The sequence below is a fragment of the Aricia agestis genome, chromosome 1 (assembly GCF_905147365.1).
Source record: "Aricia agestis chromosome 1, ilAriAges1.1, whole genome shotgun sequence".
Classification (NCBI taxonomy): domain Eukaryota; kingdom Metazoa; phylum Arthropoda; class Insecta; order Lepidoptera; family Lycaenidae; genus Aricia; species Aricia agestis.
This window is the reverse complement of record NC_056406.1, coordinates 21328987-21343150: the sequence shown is the minus strand read 5'-3', so window position 1 is coordinate 21343150 and position 14164 is coordinate 21328987. Positions and strand designations below refer to the sequence as shown.

General features: G+C 36.3%; 1 protein-coding gene across 2 annotated transcripts in view; it reads right to left on the bottom strand.

The window, feature by feature from the left end:
• Window positions 1-14164, bottom strand: part of LOC121729059 (adenylate cyclase type 3) — a 37326-nt gene that overhangs the window by 13203 nt on the left and 9959 nt on the right. For both annotated transcript variants that reach the window (XM_042117450.1, XM_042117457.1), the window contains exons 7-12: window positions 9262-9420; window positions 7472-7610; window positions 7100-7195; window positions 4199-4290; window positions 2863-3118; window positions 1191-1274 (exon numbers count right to left, since the gene is read on the bottom strand). In XM_042117450.1, coding sequence (XP_041973384.1) covers window positions 1191-1274; window positions 2863-3118; window positions 4199-4290; window positions 7100-7195; window positions 7472-7610; window positions 9262-9420 — 826 coding nt within the window. The remainder of the gene's footprint in view (window positions 1-1190; window positions 1275-2862; window positions 3119-4198; window positions 4291-7099; window positions 7196-7471; window positions 7611-9261; window positions 9421-14164) is intronic.

Sequence of the window (14164 nt, the reverse complement as noted above, 5' to 3'; positions counted from 1 at the left end):
ACACTTTTATCCAAACGATACTAACCTAATATTCACGAAAACTAACATTTTGGAACATACGGACATTTACTCATTTTTTTCTTATTATTTGAACAAAACCTTGTCACTTTTCTGCTTCTTCACCTGGCTAATATTATCTGGCTACACATATGTACAGTTTTTTAATTTCAAATCATTTTTTCGACCTTAAAGCCTCCATTTAAGCAAAAAACGTCATTTTTTTACTGTTAGTTATCGTGTTCATTCGCTCACGTCTTCATTCCTTATTACAAAGCGTTATCTCATAGGCCACTGTTTTTCAATCTTTTTGATTTCGCGACCCCTGTACAGATTGAAATATACTGGCGACCCCCTCTTGTCATTAAAATCCAAATAAATAATTTTATTAAAAGGCTTTTTTTTAACCTAAGCTAGGTAATGATTCTTTTTCTAGTTTGGTATAATATATTTATCTAGTATACGTCAGCTTTTTCTTTTTGGCGGCGACCCCCTGAGTAAGGCTTCGCGACCCCTAGGAGGGTCCCGAACCCACAGATTGAAAAACACTGTCATAGGCGAAATAGTATAATACTAGATGTTACCCGCAACTTCGTTGCGCCATAATTTATCTATCCGCAGTCATTCATATTCCGGAATCTACAGTTCTTCCTTTTATCTTTTCCATCAAACTATCTCCATACCAGATTTCATCAAAACGGTTAAATAGTAAAAGCGTGAAGAGGTAACGGACATCAACACGTTTGCATTATTAATAAATAATAATATGAGTATGGATGATAAGAATTCCTACATACTTTATAATTATTATTGGTTTCTCAGCGCATTCTCCATCTGTGAGCACTGAGCAGTGTGCATATTATATTATAATTTGGTATGAAAGAACTTTTAATGTTAGGTAGTAACGTGTTCCAGTACCCAGTATAGTTGGTTCAGAGTAAACCTCTGCTGCAATGTAATCCATTATAAGAATCTGAAACCTCTTAATTTCAGCCCATGAAGAACCGTACTTAACAGCATATATTTTATTTCCTGTTACGTCATATTGCGTCATATATATCCTATTTATTATTTTGTTGGATGTCAATAATACCTTATATGTATGTAATGTAAAACATCATGATATTTTCTATAGAAAAAAGTTATCTTTCCTATAACAACTATATCTGTCATCTAGTGGTACAAATACTTACTAAAGGAGCGATGTTTGCAGCCACGAACATGGAAATATTGAAAGTTCCGCATATTAATTTCCACACGGGTGTCACAGTTTTTTTCTGAAAAAAAAAATATTGTACGATGTTTCAAAACTGTACATTCACAAATGTGTGACCTTTCTTTAAATTATACTATTAAAAACTGGATAAAACAGATATTATAATAAATTTATGTATTCGACACCTCATTAAAATATTAATAATTATCATATTTGTGTTCTTCATACAACATATAAATGAATTTACTAAAAAAATTATATGAAATATAGCTATTATATTATAATATTATAGTAAATTTGTCGTATTTGTTTCTCTATTTAAGTGAGTTATCATCGCTACAGAAAAGTGTGTTATAAAGAATTCGAACAAAACCACAGTAACCACGTAGATACAAAAACGCATTTTCTACAATGTAATGATCAATGTTCAATACTCTAGCTTAGTTTTCTAACTTCGTCATCATAACAAGTAATTGTGTTGTTACGGGCTCAGGGGGCTTATGGAACACATTTTCTTATCATATATTTATAGAATCACCGATCGATTGACATATTAAGAGGATACAACAGCGGCTAGAGAAATGAAAAAAAAGTACGTGTAATATCTATAGCTGTCTCCCTTACCTCAAGCCTATACCGCAGAACGCGATAGAGACAACTGCAGAAAATCCAGAAAATCAACGATTCGTTGTCCCCTGATTCCTTCTCCAAAACTTAACCGATTTAAGTACTTTTTTCATTAAAGATTAAAAAAAGGCTTGAGCTGTGTTCCTATGTTTTGCTTTTTTTGTATAATCTATCCAAATCTGTTTTCTGGACGTTTGAACACAGTGGAAAATCTGGTCATTTTTTTGGGTTTTTGAACGTTCATATCTTATTTAATAATTAAATTATGAAAAAAAAGAAAACATAGGGACATTGTATTAGTGGCCGTAGATATTCAGGAAAAAAATTATAACTCTACTAGCATTATCCAGGGAGGAAACAGGGGACAACGTTTGTATGGAAAAAATGGCGGTGTGGAATCCTCTTAAGCGTTCGATATTATTTAGTCGACATTCGACTCATGTCTGTCAATGTGTGGAACATTTTGATCGGCAATCCTATAAAGAAGCGATAAAGAAAACGTGTCGGCTAAGCCCCCTATTCTTTAACATTGTACCACAATAGACATAAGAACCAGTAGTTCGACTGCAAAGAAACGGACAGGTTTCAATATCTGTCAAATTCGTCGGGTTTCACTAGGATTATGAACGGAATGTGCCTCGCGCTAGCTGATATAATTTATTTTTAAATATTTAAAATAAATATTTCAAAATTGGATTCTGACAATTTTAATCGCATGTGCCAAAACACAAACAACAATACGACCAAAGAGGAACACGTCCAGCGAATATGTCAAAGTTTTAAATTCGTAGGTACCAAGTTAACAACCCTAGCGACGATTTTCGTCATAATACGTCAAATTTAAAAATTTCAACAGTTCTAAGTCGGTATACTCTATAATTCTGTCTACTCTGATTGTACTGAAGTCGCGTTACGTCAAACCCAGCCGACAGATCATAATTAACATTGAATTAACATGATCCGACCAAATGACGTCATGGTTTGTCAACTGCCTAGGAATCAATTTCCTCGATGGTACTCACCTTATAGCTGGTGTATCTGTAGCAGGCATAGTAGACGATGTTGAGGAAGGCGGTTTCCACGAGCAGCGCGAGGTATACGCCGTGGAGCGGCGCGGCGGGCGGCACCGCGAACACCGCGAGCGCCAGGTGTGCCGGCAGCAGCAGCAGCGGCGGCAGCACGCCGGCCAGCGGGCACGGGTCAGACCGGTGCTTGAACGCGTCCTCGGCGCCGTTCTCTTTGAACGTCAGGCACAGTGTCGTCGCGTCCGCGAGCTCCCTAAAAGTTTGTTCCAATTTCAATTATCCAGTGGCGGCCTTAGGGGGTGGCGAACAGGGCAATAGCCCGGGGCCTCGCTCTTGCAGGGGCCTCGCGTCAAACAAAATGTCATGAAGTAGCATTTCATTTGAATTTTTGGTGTTGAGGTCCCCGCGGTGTCGGCAGCGGTGGACGGCCGGCCGCCCGGGACCTCGCAATGGGTGAGGCCGCCACTGCAAATATCTATGTACGTGCGCGAGCCCGCGGCCGGGAGTTGATGCGATGCCGCGCAAATTCAATATCAACAAAGTTACAAACCTAATACCGCATAGCTACCCTCCTAAAATTCCATAAATATCCTCGGACCTAGACATAGTATTTTAATGGGAAAGCAAGGCATAAGTAAGGAAAGTAATACGTGGGAGAGCCGTGCTTCGGCACGAATGGGCCGGCTCGACCGGAGAAATACCACGTTCTCACAGAAAACCGTCGTGAAACAGCGCTTGCGCTGTGTTTCGCCTAATGAGTGAGTTTACAGGAGGCCCAATCCCCTTCTCTACCCTCCCCTATTCCCTTCCTTTCCCATACCTACCCTCCTCTATTATCCTATTCCCTCTTAAAAGGTTGGCAACCCACCTGCAGCTCTTCTGATGCTGCGAGTGTCCATCAGGTGACCCGTTTGCTCGTTTGTCCCCCGTATTTCATAAAAAAAAACCTTAAGGGTTATAAGATGCACCCTTAAATGTCTTTCTTCACATGTTTTTTTCAGAATAATCGTGAGAAACGCGGTGATGACCGATGCTTTACTTTAAAAATGTTAAATTTATATAAACAAGCCAAAGACTTCTATTTAAACTCTGATAGAAGTCTTTGAAACAAGCATGCGTAGGTCTAGTACAAATTAGATTATAATATGTACTTTCTAGGGCAATTAATTGATTAAAGGCAATGCAATATACAAATTTAATTAATTAGTTATTAGGCTTGTAAAGGTCGTATTAAAATGTGCTTTTAATTTCAAATCTTCGCAAAATTTTATCACATAATTATATAACTATTTCAAAAGTTTCATTTGGATGTCCAGTAAACCAATTTACTTACTTGTCATCATCCCTGTTGACAAGCTCTTCTTTTAGCATGTTGTATATTTTAGCTTCTTCATTGTTTTTTCCCTCGTCCAACGGTGATAGCACCTGTTAATAGAGCAAATAGTATTTAAATGTCCAATCCAAATATCATTAAAGTTTATGTATACTCGGACTACTTGAACACGACAATCCGGGAGTTGACAACTTTTTAAAAATAGTTTTAAGCGCTTCAGTTGTTAATAATAATACCTGTAAATTAATATTTTATTCATTATTATGCCCCTTTTAATCCCCAAGCGGCCGGATCCGGCCGCCACAGATTATACTGCAGCCATTCCGTCTACACCCAAGCGGCCGGATGTGGCCGCGCTCTTTCGTTCGATTGAATTACGTATTTCGTCGACTTAGAGACTACTTTTGTATGAAGAAGTTTGGTTAGTTATGATCTACGATAAATTTGCCACATTCTGAATGCAAAATATTATACAATCTGTGGTCGACGAATATTTGTCAGTCATTTGAAAATCGTGAATTTTTCGTGTGTGTTCTGCCATGTTGTGTTGTTTGTTTGATATTATTGATGGATTTAACGAATGTAAGTAGTAAAATAGTTTAATTTATTAATTATAATTTATAAATAGTTTTAGATAATCATTTGGAATAAATACTTACATCGTAATAACTTCTAGTTTACACGAGAAAATTTGGTTTTTATTTATGTAATTTGAACGCGATTTGTTTAATATTTTTGTAAATAATTGACGTTAAAAGCGTATATTATCGTGTACAAAACGATTTAGATCCTAGTAATAGTATATAATAGTATCGTTTTAGTAAAATAATCAAGATAAAAATTACCTATTTATAACGGCTTTTTGCCGGCCGCGGCCATTTTGAACTTTATTTGTATGGCACTAAGGACGAAGTTTGCTTGTGTATAATACCAAAACCGGTTTTTATTACTCTTATCTCTTATCTGTTTATTGATAACAAGTTATGTTATTTCAAGGAATTGTTTACATAAACAGTTTGTATAGCTCTGTGTTATTGAGATTATAATAATGTATTAATATATTTGTTGCGAAATAGTTAGAAATATAGATTTCAAAGTTTACAGTGGTGAGACAAATATCACATCTGACTAAATACTATATTATGATGGCTTGATAGATAGAAAATTTAACATATATTATAATATTTTTCACACAAACATAAAATATGGATTAGATGTAAGGTTATTACATTATTTGTACAAAGAGGGTAGGCCGGGTGCCATTTTTTTTTTGCAAATCACGTACCCTACATTTTTGCAAAGATTTTGGCACTTACTGAAGGGTTAAAATGAGATAAAAATTATTTTAAATACTGAATTCAAAATATGTCACAAAAACGCGGCATTATGGTCGTGATCACGTGTGACGTCATCGTTCATGAAACAATACAACCGTAGACAGAGCAAAAGTGAGTAAGTGTTTAACCTAACAACTGTCAATTTTGTTTGATTAGCGTTTCCAATCACGTGACTTACAGTTAATAAATACAATTTTTTTCAATGTAAAATAAAATAAATCAATAATTATTTTTTCGTTATTTGTATTGATTTAAAGTTTTTATCAATAAATCTATAAAATTTCATAATTATTTAAAATTTTTAAACATACTGTCAACTCCCGGATTTCGACAGCAAAGTTAGAAATCATAAATGTTTAGGATTTACGGGACGTAAAGTGTCACTCACAAAAGTAAATCAAGATAGAACGGCTAAGCGGGTGGAGTACGCGTGTTTCAATCTTGCTCTGTCGTGCAAGATTCATTTGAAGTTCATTCAGTCAGCGCGCACGTCTCGACTTGATTACACTGGAGCGGTTATGCAAAAATGCCTCATTGTGCAGTTTCTAATTGTAAAAACAGAAGTACGAAAGTGAATCAGTCAAAAGGAGGTATTTCTTGCCACGGGTAAGTTATTTGTTTTAACTAAAAGCAAAGAAAAAATTGACACGAGCGATTCCTTAGCAACGGACGCGGGTCGCCATTCTATCTTGATTTTTTTCTGTAGTGTCACTGATCACTATGTAACATGACGCCCTCGAAGCCTTGACGTTAAATCCCCTACATATATTTGATTTCCATCACTATCAAAAATATCTTTATTGCCAGTCGTCTAAGTACCCAGTTGTACTAAAACAGCATTAACTTTATGTAAAAACACTTCATAAAAGTCATAAACGAGTTATTTGCGGTGATGTCGTGACGAATGATGATGATGATGCGTGTGGTAGCATTTATGGGACGTAGCCCCGCGAATTTGTCTTCGATATAAAATCTTTTATGTGCAGATTGCAGAATGCGTGTTTATAGTCCATAGTGCGAATAAAAATCTAATTCACTTATAATGATTGGCACACCCGTGACCTCATACATTTGCCGGAGGGCAATAAAAGTTTAATTAAATACGTCTCGATACGACAAATACCCATTGATTTTGTATTGTCGTACTTACAGTAGAAGCAATTAACTAGTAATCAAACAGAGATTAATTTACTAATCGACATTCGAGACCCGCAAAGCTATTACCGCCCCAACGCGATTTATGTAATTATATGTCGCTAGCTGCAGTAAAGTCGAAGCTTACTGCAACGTTACAACAGTTAGATATAAAAATCGACTTAATTTATACTTTTAAGAACGTTCCAATATTGAATCGGCGGACATGATTAAATCTATAAAAGATCCAAAAGAATAAATGAGATCTACGAGTTGCACGGCGTGTACTGGTGGCCTAGTGTCCTATATCTGAAGTTTCGCCGTGAATCAGCCGGGGGCCGGGTGCGGGCAGGGGCCGCGGGGCAAGCGCCCGCGGGGGCAGGGGCCGCGGAGGCCAGGGGCCGGGGGCCAGGGGCCGGAGTGCACTCACGGACTCCTCGTCGTCGTCTTTGAGGTCGGAGAGCGCATCGGCCTCCTCGCCGCACTCGCCTGCCTCGCCCTCGCCTATGTTCCTCTCTTCCCCACCCTGTTGCAAAAATGTTATAGATACTCGTTACTCGTTTTGCAGTTTTTGTTATCCATCATTTTCAAATACTTATAGAGAATATGAGTATTTTTTCTCGTAAGTTGCAAATGAAAAATTGTATATTTACAAAGATTGTAAAACTTTTTTTGATACTAAAAGAATGCCAATAAATTTTTTACGTGATAAAAACTTTTGATTTGACTCCTTTTGTAATGTCAAAAATTACTTGTTTAACTAGCTGTAAGTAGGTATATAAAAATAAAATAAAATACAAACGGGCTTCAGCTGTCGCACGATGAAGTAGGTCTTGATGCCGGCCTGGCGCAGCATCTCCTCGCGTTTCTCGCCGTACGCGGGTTCCACCTCGAACTCGTCGTTCAGGAAGCTCAGTGTCACCTCCGACACGTGGACGCGTCTGCAACACCGCGAATGTGCATGTTTCGTGGATTTTTTAGGCAAACAACTGGATGGTTTTTATGCATCAACTCCATAAAAACTAAAAAACTTACGCGTAAAACGTATTCTGCTCTTACTATAAGTCCGATTAAATTATTATTAACTCTACTCTATGTAGATTTGATGATTAAGATGAAGTTTGGGAAACCCAAAGATTTAATGATCAATGCTTGACAAGTTTAAATTGACTCTACATTAGGAGCTGAAAACTTTATCGTCTTTTATCATTAGTCGTGTATGCAGCTCAAGTCTGCAATTTGCCTTGCCTTTGTTGTGTGACTCCGAAAACTTGACTGATTGGATTGCCCTAATTAGTTTTTAATTAAATGAGCCGCTCGTGTTACGTACAAGCCAAACATTTTAATGAGTCAGTGGATACGATACGAGCACCATGTTAATTTACCACAGTAGAGTAAGGGTCACTTCATACCAAAGCGAAACGTAGCGGGGCGTGAGACGCGTATTGGGAATTGGGATGATACAATGATACCCGTGACTGTTCTTGCAGAAACCCATGAATATTGTTGACAAATGACTTGACATGCTCAATGCTCACGCTGCACTGGACGGTGGACCGCTCTACGCGAGGAGTCTCAATGCATAGGGCCAATTAAAAAATATTTCGCCGCAGTAGTATATGAATAGTCCCGAAGTATGTATATATGGGCCATCTAGCTATAGCCTGCAGTTTATAAAAGATGCATCGCAGCGGAGGCTGGGGAATAGTTCAAGGGCAGAACGTCAGATAAAGCCCTCAAACCATATCTATCGGAATACTTAACCTAAATAAACGATCACATGTGGGACATGGGTCAGACTAGTATTAATTTTCTTAAATAAATAATGATCTGATATGACACACTCTATTGGTAATACAAGCAAAAACTGAGTAAATGTCTGTTAAAATTACTACGAGAAGCATGTCCAGAAATTTCGTTTCATTAATATTGCGTGTGGTACATTTTTAGGGTTCCGTAGCCAAATGGCAAAAAACGGAACTTATAGATTCGTTATGTCTGTCTGTCTGTCCGTCCTATTATCCTTCTAAAAATTTTGTTGCATATTAAAGAGCTTTTGTAGTTCGGTAACGCTGACTTCTGACCTACATTGGTGCATAGGAACGCGCGGCAGGCTAATTTATTATTTTGTCTCTAATTATAGATTCATTTACATTATTTATTTAAAAATATGGTAAAACGTTTAGTCCGAAAGCTATATAGTATACAGCATGCCAGATTTAGTTTATTATTAATACGTGACTGACTAATGGTGAGCCTATGCCCATCTAAAAATGCTACTAGGTACTAATCCTGCCATTCCACTGCTCTCCGTTTTATCGAACTGCCACTATCGCTGGTAGCGGTAACCACCGCGTTCGATTCTGAAAAGATAAGTGGCAAGTGGCCCTGTAGACAAGTGGCAAGCGCTTATCGTAAACGCCAAAACCAACGCCACAAAACGTATGGGATTTGACATTAGTATTCGCTAGCGAAGCGATGACTTATGTCAAATCGCATACATTTTATTGGCGTTTACGATAAGCGCTTGCCACTTGTCTAGTAGGGCTGGACGTGGAAAAGTATGTGGGCCCGTCTACAAATGCTACTGACCCGGCCATGCCGCTGCTCTCCATCTTATTGGCGAGCTCGACGTCGCGGGAGTAGACGTCGAACTGCCACTGCCGCTGGCCGAGCACGCCCGCCAGCACCGCGCCCGTATGGATGCCCACGCGCATGTCCACCGGCGAGTTCGTCGTCTTCTGGACGTACCTGGCGGATATTCAAAAGATAAGGCCGGATTCAAAATGCGGTATTGGACTCGGATTCGGACACGCGACATCCAATAAACGTTCGCCGCGCTATGCATAAACCAATGACCTTTCAGTAAAGTTTCCGAATCGGAATCGAACGGAAATCGTGAATCACCCAGAGCCCTTTTCCAAGACTTTTTCTTTATCGCAAAAATCTAAAAAATCTAAAATATATGGAATGGACAGTAGACGAGTCGAACGTCAAATTCACATTATCATCAATTCCATTTTAGCGATTCTATAAAGAAGCGATAAAAAACGTCTTGCCTAAAGGGTCTGCCGTAGCGGCCTCAACAGTACTTTCATTTTGAAAGAGTGAATGTTTTCATATGATAGACGACGTAGCGTACAACTGAACAGTTTTACACTCGGAAGGAATAAAAAATGTTAAGTAGTACAGAAATCTTTGCATAAATGCAACAATGTCCTAATTCGCAGCGCTTTAGCGCGCTGTCTGTAATTTATGTTCATATTCTCACCTTGGTCCTGTTTTATTCCTCGGTTTACCATTTTATTATTTTCTATTAATAATACATCTTATATATAAAATTCTCGTGTCACAATGTTAGTCACCGTACTCCTCCGAACGGGTTTACTGATTTTTACTAAATTTTATATGCATATTCAGTAATTCTGAGAATCAGCTGCTGGCTAGTTTTTAGATTGATAAGTGCATTTGTTAAATAAATAATAGTAAATTATTACAACTCAAGACTGCGACGGCGACCATTGTTTGTGCGACGGGATAGCGATGGATGTTGCCATTGTGCCGTACTTATTTAGTCACTTCAATAAAATAATATTATGAGCGAAATAGTTTATATAGCAAAGCTAGTAATATTATATTTTTATAATCTATATAAAAATTATTTTAAATTTTGTTAGTCACACTGAAACTCGAGATCGGCTGAAACGATTTGGTAATTATGGTCTTAAAATATACGTGGAAGTCCAGGGCCCAGGGTATATATTATTTGAAAAGTTGACGAAGTCATCTAGTGACATATATAAATTCTGGATTGGTTAAGATTAGTATTATCTCAAATTGTTTGTACTATCAGAGAAGTTGATTCCTAGGCAGATGGGGGACCTACGTAGTTTGGTCGCGTTACGTACCAAATCCAACCGACAGATCACAAATTGACATGATCCGACCGAATGACGTTGGACTGTCAAGTGTCAACTGCCTAGAAATCAATTTCCTCGATGGTACCTACTTCTTTGTACGTGTATCCAAGAAAACGTTATTACTAATTTATATAACGTTAAACTATATTAATAAAGGTCCACGTTGATGTTACTATGTACTTAATATTATATAGATAATAGATATCATCAATATAATATCATTATTGATCGGTTCTAACTGCTCCAAGTATTTTAAGCAACGAAAAGGATTAGAATAATTTTGCTTCGGCACTGCACCGTTAAAAATGCTTGCTCGTGTAAAAATAATTAATTAGGATATTATTATTTCTTACTAATGAAATAACTGAATGCCAATTAACTTTCTAAAATTATTCTTATGAAAATTAAGTTTTTTTATCTTACGTTAATTAATTTCTTTAAATATATCTAAGTACGGTCTATCAAAATTATTTATTTAAGCGTTTGTACCATTCTAGCGTCGACGGATCAAGGAAAATAGGATCCGCCAAGATTACTATTTAGGTCATCTCAAATTCTGTTAGCGTCCCTTATGATGTTAAACTTTGCTAATAGAAATTGAGAGTGGTTATGTTAATAAAGTTCATCTTATTGTACAATTTTAAATTTAGAATTTGAAAATCCTTTTAATACTCTGTATTTCCTAAAGTAATGATCGTACAGTAAAAATGTTTTGACGTAATTTATAGGAAATTTAATATGTTTGGAAATTTAATGTAGATAATTAATGTAGAAGTCACTAAAGAGATATTATAAATAATTTTCGAGTCACAAGCAAAAACCTTTAAAAAGAGACCTTTCCCCCCCTCCCCCACCGCCGGCTCGTGTCCCTTCCTCGGGGACTTTTAGTATATATTCATCTGGACACCTTTAGGAATAACTGTACCAACTTTCAAAACTACATGAATTATTTGGTCTGATCGACGATTTTGAAACTAATTTTCTTAGACTAAAAGTAGTTTTGACAAAATAAAACATTTATAATGGTCAGTACTGCTTGCAGTTATCTAAGCGATGCTGCAATTTCCAAGCTTTTATCTTTAAAGGTTCAGGAGTTCTGTTCAGTGCCTTTGGACCAAGAGACACCTTCGTATGAAATACCTCTTATTCGTAACATATTATGCTTAAGTTACTAGAAACAACATTTTAACCACTATGAGTGTTTTGATAAATTTCAAGGATTTCCCTCGATTGCTCATAGATGCCATCATCAGCTCACCGCTTTCGTAATTGTTATACAAAATTAAGATTATATCTTATACAACAACACAATAATTTTGAAATTCGGCCCAACAGCGAAGTAATCATCAAAAACATCTGCTTCGATGCAAAATATCACGAAAAGTACCAATCATTGGGTTATAATGTGATGAGTGATGACCCATGGTATAATGATGATGATGATCAATCAAATTGATGTGTTGGCTTATGCTTTCAGTTGTTTAAGCAACGCCGAAATCCCCGCACCTTTATATAAGGATTCAAAAGTTCTGTTCGGTACCTTTGGATCCAGGGTATAACCTGGTGCGAAATCTTAGTTTTTGGTAGCATTTACCTCAAATGCTTCAGAAAAAATTGAAATCACTATATGTTTCCATACAAATTTCAAGGAGTCCCCTCGATTCCTCATGGATCCCATCATCAGATCACCACTTTTGTGAACATGGTACCAACCTCGAATTCAAACCTATACAACAACAAAAGAATCATGAAAGTCGGTCCAGAAACGGCGAAGTTATGGTTGAACATACAAAAAAAAAAATATATATATATATATATATATATATACTAGATGTCCCGCGCGGCTTCGCCCGCGTAGGTAAATTAGAAATTTTACAGAATCCGTAGGTACATTTTCCCATAAAAAATATTTCCCCCGTTTTTCCCACATTTTCCTGAGTTTCTTCTGTCGTATTAGTCTTAGAGTAATAATATAATATAACCTTCTCGATAAATGATGAGTCTTACTCGATAAATGATCTATCTAACACTGAGATAAGTTTTTAAATCGGACCTGTAGTTTCTGATTGACGCGTTCAAGCAAACATACTCTTCAGGTTTATAATATTAGGTAGATATAGATTTTTTTTAATTATCGCTTGACAAACTCGAGTCTCGATCTAAAAGACTATGAAATGGTATAATATGGTAGTGATGATGATGATGATGAAGAATGTAATTTGCATAGTAGCATATGCTTTCTGTTCTTAAAACAACGCCGAAACTCCCAAACTTGTATCTATAAAGAATCAGGAATTCTCTCAGCACCTTCCGAACCACGGTATACCAGGTATATCTCGGTGCAAAATCTTACTTGTTGGTAGCATATGCTTAGAATACTTCTCACGAAACCGAAGTCACCATATGTTTCCCTATAAGTTTTGAGGAGTTCCCTCGATTACTTATGGATCCTTCATCAGATCACCACTTTTCTGAATATAATACCAAATTGGGATGATACCCTATATACCAAAAGAAAAATTTTGAAAATCGGTTAACAAACGGCGGAGTAATCGTTGAATATAAGAAAACGAACATAACACCTCCCCCATTTTGAAAGTCGGTTAAAATTGTAGCCTATGTGTTATTTATTTAATATTTTAATCAGCACATGAATTGAATAACAAAATTTTTTTCAAATTAATCGTAGCACCATCTGTCAGGACAAACTAAAATTGAAATAGAATGCGATGATAGCGCCGTCCGCCGGATCTAATGTAAAACATTCCAAAATCAACAACTCCTTATAAATAAGAAATTAATTGAAAAAACATTTTCCAGTAGACCAAACTGTAAATCTAAACCATTCTCGAATCTCCACGAACACACACAAAAAATTTCATCAAAATTGGTCCAGTCGTTTAGGAGGAGTTCAGTCACATACACACGCACACAAGAAATATATATATTAAGATATATATATATATATATATATATATATATATATATATATATATATATATATATATATATATATATATATATATATATATATATATATATATATATATATATATATGTATATATATATATATATATATATATATATATATATATAAACAGACGAACATATAACCTCCTCCTTTTTGGAAGTCGGTTAAAAAGTATTTTACATAAATATTATAATAAATGTATAAAATATATCAATAAATAATATATCTCTTCCGAAATTCACATTCATACAAGATTTCATCATGATTTCATCATCCATCATCCATCAATCCATTTTCCAAATCAGTTTAGTAATTTTAAGCATGAAAAGGATACAGACAAGACATACACACTGGCACATTTATAAGAAATTAAAAGTGAAGTGAAGTGGCATCATCGTAGTGTCATCCCTTTCAAATCAATCTAAGAACATACAAAAAAAAAAATAAAAAAAAATCTCCACAGCCGAACATATAACCTCCTCCTTTTTGGAAGTCGGTTAAAAAAAGGGATGACACTACGATCGCGATGTTGCCATCATGTTGCCACGTTTTAATTTCTTCACTTCTTGACAAACTTACTATAAAGTTTGTCAAAAAAGTGAA